General features: G+C 41.2%; 1 protein-coding gene across 1 annotated transcript in view; it reads right to left on the bottom strand.

Moving 5' to 3' along the window:
• LOC146975776 (solute carrier family 12 member 9) overlaps positions 1-22,341 on the bottom strand; it is an 88,029-nt gene that overhangs the window by 23,483 nt on the left and 42,205 nt on the right. The window contains exons 7-9 of the mRNA XM_085795011.1: positions 21,868-22,025; positions 14,767-14,849; positions 3,392-3,516 (exon numbers count right to left, since the gene is read on the bottom strand). Of these exons, the coding sequence (XP_085651137.1) occupies positions 3,392-3,516; positions 14,767-14,849; positions 21,868-22,025 (366 nt within the window). The remainder of the gene's footprint in view (positions 1-3,391; positions 3,517-14,766; positions 14,850-21,867; positions 22,026-22,341) is intronic.

Here is a 22,341-nt window from a genome sequence, read left to right as displayed (position 1 = left end):
GCAGAGACATGAACTGCTCAGTGAACACAATGGAGGTGAATGGTAGCTACAGGTCCCCTGTCCCTCGAAACCCATCAAATACACAATCCAACAACTCCAAAACACTCTGGTGGACAAGTTGTGACCTGCACATTCACCACGCTATGAGATAATCATGTATAATTATGTATGTATGTAACATTACGACACACAGAGCAAATACTCTGAACTACTTGCGCTTTTGAAATCCCTCCGCCCAGCAGCCGTGTCTGAGATGTACTGTAGTTCCGGCTGCATTTGCCTCTTAACAACTCTGTCTCGTAACGTTCTGTTATTATCTCATAGCGTGGTGAATGTGCAGGTCACAACTGGTCCACCAGAGCGTTTTGGAGTTGTTGGGATATGGATTATGGTGATAGGTTTGATACAGGAAAACAAAGTGTGTCATTATGCATTAGGGGATTTTTAACCTGTTTCTACTTATTTTAATTTATTTTATTAAGACTTTACTGCAGAGCTGCACTGAGGCCAGTTTGAATAATTAAAGTTATTTATTGTACAAACAGTAAAATGTTGAACCTCCGACACAGATTTGTCACAGGTATTTGAACCACCTCCAATAAAACGAACAATAACATGAGGAATATCAGCAAATTAATCGGTTATTGAATTTTTTACTCAATCGGTGTCAGTATCGGCCCCAAACATCTCTTATCAGTCGAGCTGTACTCAATATTTACTCTACTTTTCTCCTGAGCCCAGTTCGATCTCAGTAACACCACTCCACAGCAGAATGATAAGATGCATTTTTAAAATGGGTCAAAATAAACCAGAGCCAATTCAGTTAATACCCTGTACTTGACTAGACGTTGACTGATGTGTTAAAAAATCAGAACAATGTGGCAATTGTTTTGAAACGTGTTGCGATGAATCAGGATTTCAGTCATTTTCGCTGCCAAAAAAATGAAAATACAAATAGTGATGACAACGTGAATTTGTCTGGAGAGTGTGAACACAATGCTTCATTTATAATGGCTCACTGTGACACGTTTTTACTTTATCAACAAAATGCAGCTCCTGCTATTTGGATATTGCACTTGGACCTCACTGAGGAGTTGATAATGATATTTCTATTAATTTGTTGAGTCGTGCTCGAGGGCAGTGAGAAGTGAAGTGAACTCAGTGGATCAAACCGACGGCATCAGGAAACATCAACTGTTGTTTACACGTCTTTACAAAAAGCACTGTTTGGTTTCTGTCCCTGGATTCAGCTTTTGTTTTGTTTTTTTTATAATTATCTCGCCATAATTGGGTTCAAGGTCTAATTTGTGTCAGTTTAAATGTGTTGGACCAGAAAAAAAGTTTGAAAACCACTCATTTGGAAAACAAAACACATCCTCCCTAAATATCTGGCTCCAGAGCTCAATATAATAGAATAAAAGCAGTAGTAGTGAACATACAGTAAGTACTCACTATTAATCATTGATTCATCATTAATAAAGCTTTCTCCATACATTGCTTCTAATTAGTATGTAATATTTACAAATGATTAATAAGCACATCTATAATGGCTGTGATTGATTCCAATTGATCAATCAGTGGCTCATAAGATCATTTATAAAGTGTCAGTAAATAATAAACTAACTATTAGATGAACATTTATACTGCAGTTATACACAATGATTTAGACATCGACTCATGGTTAATGAGTGTGTTGATTATGTTCTAATAAACATTTATCAATAAATTCAGGTAGTATTATTAGTGTTACTTTATAAAACATCAGTTATGTGGATTTAGTTATGTAGGAAGAATGTTTTATAAAGCAAATAAGAACAAACAGAAAGCATTAATTAGTTGCATAATTCATCATTTAAGCAACTAATTCATGCTTTCTATTTGTTCTTTTTATCGTAATTATCAATTTTATTATGTTTATTATTTTTTGTTATAGACCTTTATGTTGCTGGGGTAACAGATTTCATTACTTCAACGCAAATAACAATAAACTTAACTGAGAAACTTAGAAAGTATGTCAATATGTTTAATAGGGGGTGTCGTTTAGCTCAGTGGGTAGAGCAGGCACCCATGCAGAGGCTATAGTCCCCGCCTGGCGGCCTAGGTTCGATTCCACCTGTTGGCCCTTTGCTGCATCCCACTCTCTCTGTTTTCCTGTCTGTCTACAGCTGTCCAATCAAATAAAGGCACAAAAGCCCAAAAATATACTTTAAAAATATATACAGCTATGTGTGTGTATCTATAGTAAAATACTGTCACCTCACAGTTGTAAAACACTTCTGAGTCATACAGTAGATGAAATAGATTTTACTTATTTTATTTATAAAACTGCATTAGTGACCTGAACTGGAATCAGACAAGCGTCATCTGAGAGTGTGTTTAGTGTTTATGTTCAACATTCAATTATGAAGTGAAGGCAGCAGCATCTTCTAACAGCTGAGTTCAGTCCAGCGTGTTGTGAGTGAAGTGTTCGATCCCCGTACGTACGGCTGCAGCAGTGGAACCATCCGTTTATTAATCCACTTACATCATCCCAGCAAATATTCCATCAGCAACAACAGCTCGATAGATCCCACTGTGCCGGGGGATCGAACCATCTCTCCGTCAGACGAAAACAGGATGTTTTTATTTCACACCGTTCTGTTGACCGACGCTTCTTTAATGTGGAGAAATTCTGCAAATGTCCTCACACACACACACATCTTATACGACTCATTCTCAGCTATGGAGGCGGTTTGTCATAACGATAAAGTTGACGACACCGGGGTGTGAGCGGTTTCTTCCCCTGCGTAACAAATAAAAGCAAGAAGAACAGTTATCACGTCGAGGCTTCACAGGCCGGTGGAGGAGGAGGAGGAGGAGGAAGAAGACGACAAAAACAGGTTCGTTGGATTTGGAGATGAAACTTTTATAAATTAAAGATGGAGCAGATTCGGACGACGACATTTCACATTAAAAATATGAAGCAGCTCATAAAAGTCCAACACTGAACTCCGGCCGTGTTCTGCTGCTGCTGCTGTGTGTGTGTGTGGAGAGCTTTTATAAATCAGGATCATTACAAGTGTCCTAGGAGGGCAAACTACACACACACACACACACACACACACACACACACACACACACACACTGTAAATTCAAAACATCCCAGAAAAACAAACACGACCACACACAAACACACATGTATGCACTCGTGGTTTTACTGTCGGTCCCTGTCCAATATAGGGCTGTAAGGAGTGTCCAGTTTTATGTCTTAATTAGTTCCCAGTCGCCATGGAAGCAGCAGCATCCAGCTGGCAAACAACAGTATCCTTATACGCATACATAAACAACAGCACAGGTAGAGGATAAACAAGGGATGGTGTGTGTGTGTGTGTGTTGTTTGTGTGTTGTGTACCTGAAATTCGGTGCAGAGGCCCACTCCAAGGCGAGGCAGGCCAAGTCCACGGCCGCGTACACCAACAGGAAGAAAATGGTCACAATGCTGGCAATGGTGTTGAGCTTCCCTGCGAACAGCACCAGCTAAAGAGAGAGAAGAAACACAAAAAGAGGAAGAGGGGGAAAAAAAAGAAATTAGCATTCACAGCGAAAAATCATCCCAAAGTCTGACAGATCGCTGCATTTTAATGTCTTTTTTTATGACCTTTTCCAGCGCCCAGCTACTTTTCACAGCCCAAAAACACACCTCTGCAGGACGAGGCGCTCGACGTGACGCGAATGCTCATGTTCGATTTAGGCTGAAAACAAGGTGATCAAAAATCTGATTTACAAGCAGCCGGGTCCACTGTGGTTTCCCTCCGCGGAAGGAGGAAGTTTCACTACAACTGTTGGAAATCCTCAAAACGACATTGAATCCTTCCACATTTAAAAAAAAAAAAAAAAAAAAATCAACACAGAGTTTATTTGGATGCAAATATTTTTCATAAGTTTTCTCATCTACTTCTCTGTCGGTGATGTTGGACGACGATTGGCTGCAGATGAGCTGTGATGTCACAAATCTTCACTCTCCTGAGCAGAGAGACAATTTCCCTCTTCAGTAAATCAAATCTAATCTAATCTAATTTCTTCATAAAGCTCATTTAGACAAACGGCAAACAGCCAAAGTGCTGCACAACTTTTAAGGAAAAACAAACAAACTTGATCTGGGTGCTGGTGAATAACAAAATGTTTTGAGTCGACATTACAGGGAGTCAGGTAAAAGTAAAATCAAACAATAAAACAGGGCTGTTTGATGACTTTTTGAAAACTTTTGAGTTTCCCTCATCAAACCACATTACAATATGTTTTACAGTGTCAGTATTTTGTTTCTTTTTTTTCCAGCTCATCAAGACTTTTATGACCAAAAGTCTGAGATGTTGCATCAACATATTGGATGTAGAAACTCTGTTTTTACTTGTTCTATTAGCTCCAAACAAAGTCAAACACGTGACTTTGTTTTCATGCAGGAACATCTGGAATCAGACAGGTTGAAATCAATACTATAGAACGAATCGCCTTGTTGTTTACAACTACTTCTGGGTAGAAAACCAGCATGAGAACAAGAGTGACGGACGAGAGTTTCACTATATATATAGTATATCTAATTTTTCTCGTCACCATTTAGACTAATCTGATGTTTGTAAAGTCTATAAAACAATGATTGGACAAATATTACTATTTCTGTGTGCACGTTTTTGTAATTAGTCATGGTTATCGTAAATTGGCGGTGTTAAGCTAACTGTTACCGTTACCAGTGACTCAATAAACGGTCCATGAAATTTTTTTTACAACATGATTGAGCTAACTGGAGTAGTTTCATGTCGTGTCATACAACGGGAGGGTTTTAACAGTTGACGTCCTGATGTTAGCGCTACTGCCGTTAGCATAGCTACTGCCGTTAGCTGTCCCTGTCAGCTGAGCCACTGATGCTTTCTACACACCCTGATTCCCCAAAACTGAATAAATACCACACATAGCAACACAAAACTGCTTTGCTTGTGCACACAGAAATAATAATGTTTCTTCAATCATTTCATATTTGTCTAAACGGTGATAGTTGCATGAAAAACATGATATATATAGCTCTTGTTCGTTACTATTGTTCTCATTCAAATTACATGCTGGTTTTCTACCTGGAAGTAGTTGTAAACAACAAGGCGATTCGTTCTATAGCTCGGGGGCCACAGAGTTTTAAAATTTGACGGACAGGCTGGGCCGATAGTGTTTGTGTGAACTAATATTCCATGTAAAAGCTAATTACCTAAAATTAAAAGAAAACCTACATTCAAATGACATTCAGTTCCAGTGGGAGCAGTGTTGTTGTTGGTCACCCTTTTTTTAAAAAAAAGCCAGTGCATCAAAGTTTGCCGTCTTTGCTATAATTTCGCCAATTTTGTACCAGTAATTAAATGGGCTGGATTAAAAAGCCCAGCGGACAACAGAAGAAACAAACGTCACCATGAGGTAACAACACACAAAGCATATTATTAAGTGGAGGAAACCTGGGATTGCTCAATTTTTCAAGAAAAAAACTCTAACTTAAATAATAAAATAAGTAAAAATCCTCATGTAGGACCTTTCAGTAAGTTGTTATCGAGGCCAGAGGTTCCATCAGGTTTAAAAGTCTGGATCCCCTGATGATTGAGCTTAAGTCCGCTCTGGTCCCGGGAAACCTCATGAAAGTTTTCTCGCTGTTAGATACGATTATCTGTCTGCGCTGTGGCCGCGAGCTGATATCAAAGATTGATTTAAGGAACATCCAGGGAGAGGGACGTTTTCTGAATTTTTTTTTTTTTTCCTGGGGGACCCTTAGTCGAAGGGGCCACGGTAGCCGGGCTTCCAGGTTTTAATTAAGGCGTCCAGGGTTGGTGCTGTTAGCGACAAACTACCACAGCGGCCCGGTGGAGCCGCAGTCAGAATTTCCAGTGCCTGATTAGGAGGCTCGTTCATCTCATAATCCTGACAGCACATTAACGTGTGAGGCCCCCCACCCCTCCCCTTCCTCCCCCCGGACTCAGGAGTACTAGGTGACTTCTAATGGAGGAGGGAAATGATGACCCCATTATAAGCACCGCTCCATGCCATGTTCTCTGATGACAGAATGTGTGTGAACACGGCAGCGTGCGATTCGCTGCGAGCTACACACACACACACACACACACACACACACACACACACACACACACACACACACACACACACACACACACACACACACACACACACACACACACACACACACACACACACACACACACACACACACACACACACACGTGGAGGCAGAGAGTGAGAGCAGCGAGAGCTCTCACCTCTACGACGACATCACATCCCGGTGAACGAGCCACAATTACGGTCACATCTATAATGTAGGAGGGCGAAACCGTTCTCGCCGACGCGACAGAATTGTTAAAGCTTCATGTTTTCACTTGTGGGCTGCGCAGGCAGGTGTAAACACTAGCATGGATCTACAGTGTCATCACTTTGTAGAGTTGTTTTTGACAAAGTTTTGCCTATTTACACATCAGACACACACACAGGGAGTACAGAACTACATGAAGCCTTTAGCTCCAACGCTGCTAATCTTCCATTTGGTTCAGAGCAGGTAGAAAACAGTGGATTTAACTCCTTATCTCAGCCAATCAGAGGGAGACACCTTGGACAGGTTGTCACTTTTTTTGGACCAGTGAGAAGCCATACAGACACCGGGAGGTCTGAACCTACTGTGAGGCGACAGAGTAAACCACTGAACCACTGTACTGCCCCATTGATGAACCAACAGTGTCAAGTTGCAGACTGGAAAAACCAAAACAACTAAGAAGCCAGTATCAACATTATAGCAAATTGGCCCATTGCCATAATCCCTATAGTCATAGCAGTAGGTTCGTTACCTTTATTATCTCATAGCATGGTGAATGTGCTGGTCACAACTTGTCCACCAGATTGTTTATTTGATGAGTTTGATGAGGGAAACCAAGAAATCCCATTAGCCTCAGTAGTGTAGCTCTGAGCAGCTCGCGCCTCTGCTCTGCTGTTCTAAAAATAGCTTGCACCGACAATTAAAGGCAACAAACCTACTGCTATGACTATAGGGATTATGGCAATGGACCTATTTGCCAAAATGTTGAACTATCCCTTTAAGTTTAATTAATTATATAGCACATTTCTTAATAAAGTTATGAGGGGATTCACAATCCTCCTGCATTTGTCACTAAGAGTGAGAACTTTTACATCACATTAGTCATTAAATCCACTGTTGAAACAAGAATAACTGACCCCAAAATATCATCACACGAGTGGCATTTTGATGATAATTGTTGTGTGAAGTCTTAAGTTACGGCTTCAACTTTCAGTCCAACTGAATATTCGAAGGGATTCCCTAGAGGAGTTTCCAAGCTCCTGCCTTCATAAGGAGAGATATTGAAGAATCTAAGATGTGACGATGAAAATCTGACAACAGCATAAAGTAATCACACACTAATATTAGAGTATGTGCACTATTTTTATCCACACATGATCAACTGAGCTCGACACTAAAGAGGAGCCTATTGTATAAATTACATCCGTCACCACGCCACCTCTGTTTTGAGCTGTGAACGCTTTCTAGTCATAAAAATGGAAATCCTCCGTCCACACGTCCCGCACCTTCTTTTCTTTGGTGGAGGAAGAAAGGAAGTGCACAAACACACTTTCATGCGCGGGCCGTCATTAGCTCTTAAAACATTTTGTGGATATTTCATCATCAGACGTGCTCTTCTTTATCCGTGCGAGAGCCGCTGAGACTGACTGCACAGAACAAAGTGATAACGACTGTGTTGTAGCTACGAACAAACACAGAGCGGCATCGACTCTCTCTTTCTTTCTTGCTCTCCAATTATTACGTGTTTTATGATTGGACGCTGAGAAACTCCACCGGAGTTGGAGCAGATTTTCTTCAGCTCAAGGGCAAATCACTGGTATTTATGTAAGAGAGAAAGCAGCAGCTCTGTGATCACTGAATTTGTGACCAGGAGGCAGAAGTAAACTGAAGGAGGGAGAAAAGAGATAGAGAGAGGTGGGAAGGTAATGATGGAGGAGAGAGAGATTAACAATGTCATGTTACTGACAGCCGTTTAGAGTCGGAGACGAACTGAAGGAGCGACGAGGGCGAAGAAGAGCAGAGAGTCGAGAAAGAGAAAGTCGGCAGGAGAGCATCTCTGACCTTTGGCAGTCAAAGTCAGTGTGAGTCTCTCCAGCGCTCCCCTGGGAACCTGCTCTACCAGAGCATTAATTAGCCATTAACTCAGAAACAGGCCAGCATGGACGACTGCTGTCATAGCACAGTGCGTGTATGCGAGTGTGTGTGTGTGTGTGATTCTCCTGGATATGCGTTTGTGTGGCGGTTTGAAAGAGTTTTTACTGGAAAGCCATGTGCATAAATTTCTCTGAAATAAGTGGCTCACACAGACACTTTTATTAAATAAAAAGAATCGAGCAGCAGAAGCAGCTGAGTAATGCTCCGGGCTGCACAGTTAGAGAAATGTCTCAGGGGGGTTGCAGGTAGAAATCGGACAGCGCCTGCTCAAGTCTGTGTGTGTTTGTGTTTGGGATCCTTTCCTTTTAAAACACAGCTAATGAACAGGGTTTTTGGGAGATAACTGCGGCCCAACATGACACCGACTGTGGCAGCTTTTACATTAGAGCTCTTGTTTTGTTTGTTGAGTTGAGACAAACTGCAGCAGATGTGAGAAACGGAGAGTCAGCGGCAGAAGTTGTGACTGTTTACAAGAACTTTTTAATCACGATAAGTGAAAAGTTTCAGTGAATACTCCTGAACATGGAAATCATTGCACCAGCCTGTTTAACTCTTTCCTGACAATCAATATTAATCAATCAACTGATTGATCCCTGGACATTTATTTTATGTTGTGTAATCCGATATCAATTCTCTAAATAATTCTATACAGATTCTATTTAAAGGGATAGTTCAACATTTTGACAAATGGGCCCATTGCCATAATCCCTATAGTCATAGCAGTAGGTTCGTTACCTTTAATTGTCAGTGCAAGCTGTTTTTAGAACGGCAGATCAGAGCCGCGAGCCGCTCAGAGCTACGCTCCGGAGGCTAATGGGATTTCTTGGTTTCCCTCATCAAACTCATCAAATACACAATCCAACAACTCCAAAACACAAGGTTCATACGAGTGTGTTTGGAGCTGACGAGAGGAAAAAGAGCGGAACAACCTTGCAGCCGTGCTATGACAACCAAAACTCAAAATGACTAGCTGAGCAGAGCTGTGTAGTGTGAAGCATTCATCTGTTGTTTACATCCTGGATCACAACTGAGAGCACCAACCACTGAAAATGTTGACTTATATTTACCAAAAAAAGACAAATACACAAGGAAACAATAGCTGTCTACAAGAGGAAAACAACTGGTGTGATAATGCCTTCTTCACTTCTTGCTGTGGTGTCACGAGTAGCTTGCTCGTTACCAAGCATTGTGGGAAAATCAACCTTTCTGACTAAAGAGCAGGCTGGACTTCTCTTTTTATTTGAAATCCTGATAATAAAGACATCTTGAAAAAGAGAAACCCCACAAAGCACATTAACAGCCCCCTCTGTGGATGCTCACTCACACCTCGTAAAGACTAAATTTCCTGGCTCAGCACAGCATCACTTCTCCTTTGACAGTTTTTCTGCAAATGACTACACAGCGTCATGTTGCTCTGATGAATCCATCAGACCGCGATCTTAAGAGCGCAGACAGTTTGCAGTGGAGTGTGACGCCGCGGAGATGAGAGTCAACACCTCAGAATCAGAAGCTGTGGCACTCTGCCGAGAAAAAGATCCACAGTGCGAGATCAATAGGCAGATTGGTGCAGCGTCAGCACGACTGCAGGTGATGTACTGGATTGTGAAAAGCCCCTGATTTAACAGTCAATCTGCATTCCAGTCCTCACCTCGGGTCACAACCTGTAGGTAATGGCCAAAAGAAGAAAGTCACGGGTAGAAACGATCGAAACGAGGAAATTACAGAGTGGTTGGATGGTGGATGAACGGACATTCTCATCTGGGCTGGGAACGCCTCAGGATCTCCAAGAAAGAGCAGAAGGAAGTAACTCATGGTTCCAATTAAACTTGGCGGCCTGATTCCCCAGTCGTCTTCAAGCTTGCAATCCAAGATGGCTGCTTGGTGCATCAACAGTTGTTCATCAGCCACTTAGTCTTGTTTTTGTGTCATTAAATCATTCTTGCCAATGTTATTGTGCCACTACATCTGTTGTATTGTTTTCTTGCAGAAACCATCATGTATTGTGTTGTTATCAGCTGGGGCTGGTATTAGCTAACAATGCTAACAGTAGCTAACAAAAGGGTTTGCTTTTTTGACTCGTTATCAAAATGTTATCAGAACGCATTTGTAATGATGCCTTTTTTTGAAGCGGTTGATCCGTCAAGGAAGAGATAAATCAAAGATCTTAAGTTCAAAGCACTTTAAAGAGACCCAGAGGAGTTTGCTTTTGGCTATAAAAGAGTCTCATATTAATGTAGATGAATCTATGTTCCTCACACTTGTTAATGGGTCCATTTTCGATTAATATATCGTTTCGTCTTTGTAATTATTTTGATATTATTATTTAGTGGTTGACTCGCCCAGCATTTCCTAGTTTCGGTTTCCCGCACGCTGCCCGGCGGGTCATGGGAATAACGCCGCCGGATTTCTAGTTAGCATCGTTTATGGTCGTAACTATAACGGTATCTTATCGTCTTCAAACCTCCGATTTTCGTTCTTGATTAATGAAAACATTCTTGGCAAATGTTTTTGCTTTCGTCTTGCGCCGGTCCAAGAATTTTACCCCGCGTGCTGAGGCTCATGGGAAACGTAGTGTGAAAACACTTCACTTTCCTAAAGTCCTCTTAATACGAGCTTGGGCTCACCACCAGCACGTAATATAATGAACAAGGAATGCATAGGTAAAGGCAGATACCATTTGGGGTCCTCTTCTCTCCATAGATAAACAAGCGTCAATCACTGCCCTCAATTCTTCCAGACCTCCTTGGGTCCAACCAACTCACTTATTCTGGGAAGAGACATGTACATGTTTCGTCCATGCACACATATATGACCTATGTAAAAACTTTCATGGTACTTTCATGGTAAAGGTAACGCACCTTGAAGACAGGGCAACTCTGTTTAGCTTCTTGACTTGGTGACCCAGGTGGAGGGAAGGATAGATACGAATATTCCATTGAGTTAAAAGTGCTTTGAAAGGTTTTTTCTGTTTTTGATGAATGGAGTTGGACTTCACTCTTGTTTGTGGAGGTTGGGGTTTGTGACTCCTGTGGTTGTTTTTGGACGGGGAGCTGCAGTGATTACTGCAGGCAGATGAGATTTTGCAGAAAGTTTGCAGGGATGTGAAATTATTTGCAGACACTGTGGATATCGACTGGACTTGAATTCATTCTTGGAGTCACAATATATTGCAAATCCTCGGTGGGACTGAAGATACTGGTGTATATATATGCGCGTGTGTGTGTGTGTGTGTGTCTGTACACTGCCATGTCCGTCTCTTCTATCACTTTAATTTGTGCCGTACTGTTTACCTTCACCTCACCTGCAGTATCCACTTCAAACATCTCTTAAGCTTATTCTGTTTTTCTCCTCTCCTTGTTCTTGGAGTCCTCCTATTTTTCCTTTACTTAAAAGTCCAATAACAGAAAGCCTAAGCTTACGCCTCCCCCCCTCCTCCTCCCCCCTTCCTTTTCATCCTGCAGTGTGAGTGTTCGAGGCGAGATTACAATCAGACTTTTGTCATCAGTGAGTCATTTGAAATGGCAGAGGAAGCAGCAGAGAGAAAGAGGATGAGAGAGTCAATAATCTCTGATGGCGGTGGCGGCGCAGCTAACGATTTCCATCTAATTGCTCCTCCTCCACTCCTGGAGAGCGGTGAGGGATGAGGAGAGGACGGCGAGAGGGAGGACAAAGAATGAGAGAAAGGGAGAAGGAGTGCAAATAATGACCAGCCATTCAGCCTTTAACACTCACCTCTGATAATGATGGGATAGTCAAGCCTATTTGCTCCACAGACCCTCCTCCTCACCCCTGACAATTTTTTCCCCCCTCAGAAAATATTGACGTGTTCTTTCCCACTTAACAGCCACAACAGAGGAGAAAAAAACACCACACGCCTCAGAGCCGCGTTACAGGAAATATGGAGTTACAGCATTGAACGGTGTGTTTTTACTGAACATTATGTCACAGTGAAGCTGAATTAACGACTAGTTTCAATGTATGACGTCATTACTTCATGATTTTAACCTTCTAGACAAAAAAAATTAAACTAATTATAATCAGTTCATCCTTGAGTCCAAATGAATGAACTGTAATGAAACTTTAGCTGGATGTTCTTAATATTTTGTATTCAGAAGAGTGAGAAGTCGCTGAACTCTGACATTTACCCGAGTCGACTTACTTTTAGACTCCAGCCAAATGTTTGTTTTTAATTTGAGAAAAATCTTGAGATACGGACTCTCTAGAGGCCAGAAGGAGCTTTGTGAGGAGGTCACTGTGACTCTGCTCTCAGACCCCCTGGATCTAAAATCACTTCATCTTTTTGAGTCTAAGTCGACATTTGTGCCAAATTTGAAGATATTCTTGGGAGAAATCTTAGAGTAGAAAAATGTAACTCCTGAACTATTTTATATTTCCCCTGGATTCAGACTAATCCTACTCCCCTTTTTTTCCTCTTTAATTGTATCTATTTCCCATTTTTAATGGTTTGTATAATTACTCAATGATTTGTTCCCTTACTTACTTATATACTCATTATTTTCTTTTCATTGTTTTTTCTTGGTCATTGTTCAAACACCAACAAATAATCCCTATATTTTCATATGCCTTGTTTTATACTGATGGATTTATGTATATAAGTTTATAATCCTCTCTCTATGAATATGAGCACTGGTACAACAGTTTACATAATCATCTTTGGCTCAGTAGAGAATTTTAAATACATTTGAAGGGAGATACTGGAGGACGTTTTGTGAGGTCACCGTGATCTTGACCTTGGACTGTTGACCACCAAGGTTTGGCCAGACTGCTCTTCATTGAGTCCAACAAATTTGAAGGGATTCTCTCAAGCTGTTACTAAGATATTGTGTTTACAGATGTACACATATAGATGTTTAGGTGGAAGAACTGATGATCTGGAAACATCGTACCAGAGGCAAAACAACATGAAAGTCCTTCTGTCCTGTGAAATCAATACTGACTTTGACAAAACATTGGAAATGAATCATCACCATCCCATGTTCCAGCATTTTAAAAGTCTGAAGGCAGCACTGCATCTGTGGGATACAACGGTTTTGATCAAGGTCCGATCAGCAGCACACTTTTAGCTGGGCAGTGACTTGGGAGTAGTTTTGAAGCTGCACTTTGACAACAAAGTGCAAAAAGATGCTTAGTCTTGTTTTTTAAAGTATCTTTAACCTTTGTCTAACCCAACGTCTATTCATGCCTCCATTTCATTCCATCTCAGTGATTGTCAGTCTCTACAGTTATTATTCTCTAGAGTCTTTATTTAGTTGCAAAGTAGCTGCTTGACTTTTAGAAGGCACTATGAGGAAAAAACACATTACCACAATTTCACCAGCCGTTTACAGACTTTCCACTGCCTCCAGAACAAAGTCCTCATGTACCACTGTCCTTGAACTCACCTGTATAGTTCTTCTTAAAATCCTGTGGCTGACAATGTTTTCTTTTTCTTACTGTTTAACTTCAATTATTTAGACTAATTTAGTAATTTTGTCCATTGTGTCCTTTGTTGAATCACTCTGCACCAAACAACTGATAGGGAAATTGGGATAATAAAGATTACATTAATGAATCTTCTAGGTTATGGAAAATGAGATATAGTAATGGGAACAGCACCTTTCTCTTTCATAACTTCTGTCTGGGTGAAAACCAAACAACTTTTCTGGGAAACTAACCGAACACCATTAAATCTGAGCCTTCACTGGTCTTGGGTCCTTTTTCTGGGGGGAACGCAATAGTCAACAAAATGAAGGACTTCAAGCGTTATTTGTTCAATGCAAATGGACAAAATTAAAGAGCAGTTTGACAGGTTTCCATGGATGCAAATTAGCGGCAGTCACAGGGAAACAGAGACATCAAACTGCCCGCGCTGAATTACCTTCTCCTCTGAATCAGTGAGCTCCGTTTGAAGGAAGAGTCCCTGATCTTCCCAGGAGCTTGCGACGATTTCGTTCCACTACTTCTCCAACCTTGAATTTATTATCCAGAAATAATAGCAGCCTGTTTGAAGCGTCTCTTCCTTCCTTTTGTACTGAGCTCTGTTGCTCCTGTAGACCCACGGGGATTCATCCCCTGAATCATCTGTTTCTCTATAATAGTTAAAACAAGTGTTGTATCTACTGTACTGTATGTTCTTGAACCTTCAAGCTCTATATATTTTTAGACCCACTGATCACACAACAAATGAGTGAATGGAATTAGTAACTCTTTTAATTTTTGTGTTACTTCAATAGAGGAAACTAAAGAAAAATGCTTTAGGTAAGAAGGGTCCGAAGTTTGGAACAAGTCCTAAAATAAAAAATCTGTGTTGTTTCCTCTCAGACTGTTTAATTAAAAAAACTTCTTTGGTGTTTTTTCTCCTTTTTACACCACATCAGATCAAAAGTAAATCCAATGTAATCTACTGCCAATACATTTTCATTTGATTTGAAGCCTTCACTGGCTGAATCAAATGGTCTTTCTTGGTCTATCTTCTGCAGCGTTTGTTTATCTCCACTAACCTGCACAACGAACCAGGAGATGAGCACGGAGACCCAGGGGTTACCACTTTGGGACGTCTTCTTGGCTGGAGACAGCACCTTACCTATAAAAGACATGAAAAGAGATGCTGTTGGCGAAAACAACAAATGATTTGTTGTTGGCATGAAAATAACCCTGAGCGTTTGCTAGCAGCAATGTTTGCCTTCAAAAAAAAAACCCTAAGCATCGGTAAACTTCTGGAGACACACGTGCACAGAAAGGTTTAATCAAAGTAGGAATGCGATGAATGACCAACCTTTGGTTATCTGGAGAATTTATTCCCCTACTTTCTATATTAAATGTCAGCAGGCATTGCTCTTAGCACTGGAGGTTATTACAGCGCTTTGTCACTACGTAGGTGTGGAGCAAATGAAATAGCAGTGGGACATTCCTGTCGATCGTCACTCAAAGAGACGCCCGTTGTCAATACTTGCACAAGCTCACACCTCCCCCTCGCTGCTATTCCTGATGGGTTTTTGACACTCTGCTTCCCACAAGGCTCCACGAGGAAACATTAATGTGTTTACTTGTCAAATGAAAAGCAGCTCTTGGCAATGCAAAGTTTCTTTCACTAGAATCACTTGATCTGAAAGTTTCAGAGCCAAACACATGCTGCTACTGCAAAACAAATATAACATAAATAAAAATTCTCAGCCTGGACAAACACATTTTACACATTGACATTTGGCTGTGTGCTGCCTGTATGCCATGTTTTTTCTTTTTTTTCTTTTTTTTTTAATGGTAAGTGAGGACTTGGTTCCATTAAAAATACCCTAAGTGGGTGTTCAGAACAGCTTTATCCAAAGAAGATGCACTCTGGGTAAATCTAGGGAGTGGAGTCAACAAACAAGTACAGGTGCTCTTAAAGAAAATAAATAAAAAAGATGAAAAATTCAAACACCTGCAAAAGCTCAAACTTGAGGCAAAAAGGAGCAGGAGCAGGTGACGTTTTGATAAAACATCTTTACAGCGTGTTTTCTATGAGGAGACGTGAACTTTTCCTCACTTCAGCTGAGGGCTGCATCCACATCAGGTAACTGGGAAACAGGTGGAGGATAATCAGCCTGAAACTCGCTCACATATGTTGAAAGCAAGAAGCAACCTCCAAGAAAAACAAGCCAACACAGAGACATGACTGTTTCTGTCAGCCCACCTGTGGACCTCAGGTTGGCTCACTGACCGACGAATTTTAAATCTCTTTCGAAAACTAACTTTTACAAAAAAGGCATTTGTAGCACCTTCATCCAGATGGATTTTTATTTTTGTCAGGCTTTCATACTGTAATTTTTGGTTTTAACCTTCCAGGGTCTATGATTCACACCGACGTGATCAGACATTAGATTAGATTAGATTAGAAAACTTTATTCATCCCCGAGGGGAAACTGCTTTGCCACGCAATAAAAACACATACATCCACTTAACAAACAATACAGATTCAGATTCAGCTTTATTTGTCCTTTACAAGGAAACTTGTTTTCAACCCCGTATACCACACACAACCTCAAGATACATAAATACATACATTACATCACCCACCCATACACATTAGACAGGAACACACATTTAGCGACGCAATCTATTTAGTTCTGTTATAGCAGAGGGGACGAAGCAATTCCATACCATTGCACAAGAACAGCTGTATCGACATGATTGGATACTTCATACGACAGAGTACTCAAAACAAGTGAATTAAATTGATAAGGGCAAATATAAATAAATAAATATAAACCCCCCCGAAGATAAAAAACAACAGACACCCGCTAGTTAGTGATTGTGGTTAAAAAATCTGACTGCTGCAGGAACAAAGGAGCGTCTGAGTCGTTCAGGAGAACACTGAGGCATCACTAACCGCTCACTGAATGAGCTTTTGAGCTCCGTAAATATATTGTGGAGTGGGTGGTTTTCATAGAAAAGGACTGTTTTCAACTTGGTCCTTGTTCTCTTCTCCACTATTACCTCAAGCTTGTCTGGGTTAAAACCAATCACTGAGCCAGCCCTCTTTATCATCTGAATAACCCTGTTCTTGTCGTCAACAGATATACAACGTGACGTTTTCGATACTAGGTCACCTGTCAACTTCACTCGAAAGTGCAGATTTGAAGATCTCTCCCTGTTTTAGTCAAAATTTCAGGGCTTCAGTCGACCAACAATTTCTTTGGTTGATTACAGCCCTACTAGAGTGAGTCTCCAGGCCCCATAGACTCCAGTGTAAAAATGTCCAACTTTACAGTAGAAATGCATTTAGAATTTGGTCTCTACAGCTAATTTTCTCCTTTATTAGGTCTGGTACATTTTATAATTGCCCATTTTTGGATTAGCTAAAAGTTAGGGGGTGGAGTCAGGCGCTGCCAAGATGGCAACACGCATTAACACTGTGCTTCAGAAACCTGTAGGTGGCGTCCATCTTTATCTACAGCCGATAGTTTAATGACACATGTGCACTAACTCTTCTTGAATTTTCAAAAACTAACACTGTCATTATAACTTTCTAAAGTAAACACTGCAGCAGTGTCTCGGCATGTCAAATGAAACTTCCTGGATCAGACAGGTTTTTGCATTTTGTTAACACGGTGTCATTTCTGTTTGAACATCCACCAATACAACACTTTAATACTTTAAACGCTGTACCTGAGTAAAACTACACAGACAATTGAACGGCTTCATTTTGAGGCTGCAGCAAATTAAAAGTGCATTAAACACAACAGATTTGCAACGTGTCAGGAGCTACAGTTTGTTGTGCTCTTCACAAGTCAGAGTCCTGTTTATTTTTCAAACAGCCGATGTTACATGACTCACACAGTTAAAGCTTTTCCTACCACCTGGGTCAGTGTGAAACCGTCGGTACAAAACAAACACAACACAACACCTGTGATAGAAAATATCCACATCTCTGACGCTTTGATATAAAAGTTCACAAACACAAAACTTCAAAAGCGAAGTTAACGACGACTCCCACGATAATTCAAGCAACTGTTTTCTTTACAAATTGAATTAAACGGACTGATATGAATTCACTTCTGCTCCTCACAGCTGCAGCAGCCGAGGCCACGCCAAAATATGGTCATAATGAATAATCAGTAAACCTTATGGATTGTTTAGGGATGGGTACCGAATTTGGTACTTTTTTTGGTACCGACCGAATTCCCACCAAAGTACCGATTCACGTGAAGTCAAACGGTACCACATTTCGGTACCTGAACGCACCTTCACGTCGTGTGCGTCAGCGAGAGTGGATCCAGTCTATGGATCTGCTGCGACGCAAATATCAAAGCCTCACCACCACTTCATACGCACACACACTCGTCTCACACACACTCTCTCTCTCGCTGGCTCTTGTCCTTCATTTGAAATGAGGAGCCGTATCGCGCGCCTTCATTTTAAATCACCGACTGAAAAACAGCCGTCCGTCATTTAAAAATGAACCAGACTGTTTACTGGAGAATTGGTACCGGTACCGTTCAATTAAGTCCTCGTCAATACCTTCTCCGGTAGCTTCTCATCACAGTCCTCACCGTGCAGAGTTTGTGCTGCTCCTCAGCTTCAGTTTTTTTTTATTTACAGAGTTTCACACAGAACTTTCTGATCTTTCCATGTTTCTCCTTCTGCCACAGTAACAAGAGAATGTAGATATTTTCAAACAAGATAGTCTCATGACCTATTATTTATTTAATTTTTTTTTTCATTGAATGACTATTTGATTATTAAAAAATCATTGACCATCCCTAAAACATAAAATACTCTTAAAGGCTGAGGAGTTGTGATGTTGTTGAGAAATAAATATTAAAAATTCAGAATTTTGACTATTTTTTATAGACAAAATAACTTTAATTACCACACATATGCACAAAAAGTACTGAAAACAGGTACCGTTGAGTACCGGTACCGATTCCCAGGTTCCGAGTATCGGTACCGTATCGATTCAAATGTGAAAGGTACCCATCCCTAGGATTGTTACATTATCTGAGGCCGGTGACATCAGCATCTCCACAGACTGTTTCCAGTGTCTCTTACAGTTATCAGACGTCAGACCTCGACACGACGGCGGCGTTAGCATTTAGAGATCAGAGCAGATTTGGACGACTCATAATGTTACTGACATTTAAAACAAAAATACATGTAATTAAGTGCACGTCTGGTCTGAAAAGAGAGCGAGAGAGGGAGAGAAAAGGCAGCGGATGTGTGGGCGAGACAGAGCGACGACAAACTGAGGTAACCCTTCACTTTATTTGATATCTACCAGCGCTGGAAGATGATTTATGTACATAACAGCTGCTCATTCCTCTCCCATATATGACATTTCATCTCATGACTGAGACAGAGCTAATCACAGAGGCTCCAGCAGATATGACAGAAGAAGAAGAAACTGAAAAGTAGAGAAAAGTGGAGGTGAAGGGTGGCGGAGGCAGAACCAGCGCTTATGACTAAATTTCACAGCAGATAAAGGAGTGGAATTAAACCTGTGAGACTTTAAAGTTAAATCAATGCGGCTGCGAGGGGAAGAGTGAGTGATGGAGGAGGAGGAGGAGGAGGAGGAGGAGGAAGAGCGGGACAGAGGTGAAGGAGCTGGTAGATTAGCGAGTTATAGAAACTATAGAAAAAGAAGTAGTGGAAGATGTGTGTGTTTTTCTGCGTGCACGAGTGTGTGTCACTCTGTTTGCACATCGGACAGTGTGAAGGTTAAAGAGTGAGCAGCATGCATGGATGACAACAAGAACACACTTACACACGCACTTACAAAGTGGTCATACGTCACACACACACACACCCTCTACAAGAACATTACACGTTTATGTCCCCGCACTCACTGACTCTTAATTAAACAGATTAATCTAATTGAAGTTAACCCTTTGGCTGCCGGTGACAGGCAGCTGAACCGGTGTCATCTGCCTCTTGCTCCGTCTGATCACTCCGCAGAGGAACTCGCACTAATACAGCCATTTATCTCCTCTGACACACACACACACACACACACAGCTACACACAGAAAGGAAGAAAGAAAGAAACGGGTCGAATCAATTTGCAATAGACTTAACAAAAGGAGCAGAGGATGGGATAAGGAAGTTGCTCACTGTCATTAATAACGAGGAAGCGGCCGGGCAGCGCGGATCCGCCCGGCCGGACGCTGCGTTCGCTCGTTATTGGAGAGACGAACTTCACAACTCGGCGTCTCTTCGTGTTTGAACTTGTGACAGTGATCAATACTGGTGAGACATTTCTAGTCGTTTCGACCTCAGTGGTAGAAATGAGTGTGATTGTCAGAGTGTCACACGACCTCAGAGTCATCAGATACTGGTGGATGGAGGATGTCGTGGCTTTTAGATCTCATCCACACAGAAACGCCGCTTCCCCAAAACAATCTTTTTCTTGTTTGTTCTTTCGCACACATGATGAAACCAATGAAAATGAAAGATATTTGTAAATTTGTTGTACAAAAAGCTAGAAGAGAGACTGAAAGGAGATGTACACTATATCTGTTATTGGAGTTAAGGATTTACGAATGTATAGTTCATTTTCGGTTTTCAAAAAAAAATGGTATGCAGGGCAATTTTTGAAGGCTAGAAATGTTAATGTTTTTTTGTGTTTTTTTCTCTGATATTTAATAATAATAATAATAAATGTTATTTGTAAGCACTTTTACAAATGCTCATTTTTAGTTTTGCTTTCATGTATGAGTGCTTGTTTGTTTGTTTGTTTGTTTGTTTGTTTGTTTGTTTGTGTTTCATATTGTAAGAATGCTGGGTAGCTTAATGTAGGACAGGCATTAATATAAACATTATGCTTCTGCCTGTGCCTTTTCAGTGATAATGTTTGTAGCCATTATGTGATGTGACTGAATAAAGAATGTCATCATCATCATCAAAACAACTCTAAAAGTGCATCTGCCAGGCCTGTGTGTGGACATGGAGCATGCACATGAAGCCTGCGCACTATAAACAAACTCCAGACATCGCAAGTCGACTAAACACGAGGATGTTGACGAGGAGTCGTGTCAGGTCCAAACCTCAGGTTACAAGTTACAGAGGCACTATGACATCTTTGTTTTACAAAGGTTCCATTTTGGTTTATAATTATTATTATTTATTCGCTCTGTGACCTGTTTCCAATAAGGGTTTTGGGGTTTCCATATGGAGGAAATGTCAAAATGATAATAAAAAAATATATATTTTTTTTTTTGCAGGAATACTAAACATCCCTGTGGATGAGCCACTGACAACCAGCTCCTTTTAGGGAGGAACTATGCAAGTCTGGTTGTTTCTCCTCTGTGCTGCTAACCCTCCTCCCGACCATGTGCATGTGCATGAATCATCTACCATTTTACCACGTGTATATTTGTGTAGTCTTATCTGTCATTAACAAGAGATTGCGGGTTACGGGGCGTGTTACGTAAGACGAGAGCTGGGAGAGCTGGGACACCGGGTCGGAGGCTCTGATCGGTTGGTTTTCAGCCAAGAGACGCTAGGTGGAAGACAGAGAGCCTCCATTCTCCCTGGAACTAGTTACAAATCATTGATTTAACCAGCACTAGGACTCTGAAGCTGATTAATTAAGGTAAAAATGTAGCAAAGTTCCTCTTTAAACCATGAGAACTTGTTGGTGACATTCAACAGGTCAGAAAAACTTCAGGGTCAATCACCTTTTAGTTTCCTACGTTTACCCTCCTGCAGCAGCTGTAGGTTTAATCCACCTATAAGTCGCTAATCAGCTCAAAAGACAGAGCAGAACAGCGGAGGCCACATGTAAACCATGAGATGAATCATATCTGTGTGTGTGATGAGGAGTGAGTCATACAATATGGATGAATGAATCACTGTGGGACTTCTTTCAATGTAAAACCTGACGTCTGCTCAATAACAGCATTTACAGGGATTTGAGTCTCTCTTTGTGTGTGAGCATTTTCATTTTCATTTTCCAATGAAAAAAAATCTGTTTTATTTCAGCTGGGAATCATTGACGTGTCCCAAACTGAGCTGATGATTCAAACAACCAACCTACGTAATCAATGCCTTCAAGATAAACGTCTGACTTCCTCTGCCCCCCTCTCTCTCTCTCTCTCTTTCCCAGCATCCTTTGAGGCCTCTTACCAAACAGGTCGTCCCGGGCCAGGGCGTAGAGGATGCGCGAGGCTCCGATGAGGTTGCTCATGGCGGCGGAGAGCGTGGAGGAGTAAAGGCCGACGGTGACGAAGGGGTGCCAGATGTTGATGTCCGTCAGGAAGCCGTAGTCCTTCTGAAGCAGGATACTGTAGACACACAGAGAGAGAGAGAGAGAGAGAGAGAGAGGGGATGAATGAGGTATTGCTTCTGCCCTTTAAAAGAGAGTGAGCAAATAGAAATCCATTCATTTTCTCCCCTTTAATGTTGTTACATTAATTACAGCAGAGAGAGGGAGACAGGATTATTAGCTAACACCGGCCGATCAAAGATACACGTAGGAGGATCTGCAACGAGAAAGTGTCTTGTTGCAGAGAGAGTGAAAACCATTTCTTGAAGAAGATACTGTTCAGAATGATCAGTGTGTGCTTTACACTTCAATTACTTTAATATTAATGACGTAAA

The sequence above is a fragment of the Trachurus japonicus genome, chromosome 13, assembly GCF_045865225.1.
Source record: "Trachurus japonicus isolate A0001 chromosome 13, Traja_1.0".
NCBI classification, from domain to species: Eukaryota; Metazoa; Chordata; class Actinopteri; order Carangiformes; family Carangidae; genus Trachurus; species Trachurus japonicus.
The sequence above is the reverse complement of the archived record's forward strand: the minus strand, read 5'-3'. Positions and strand labels throughout refer to the sequence as shown.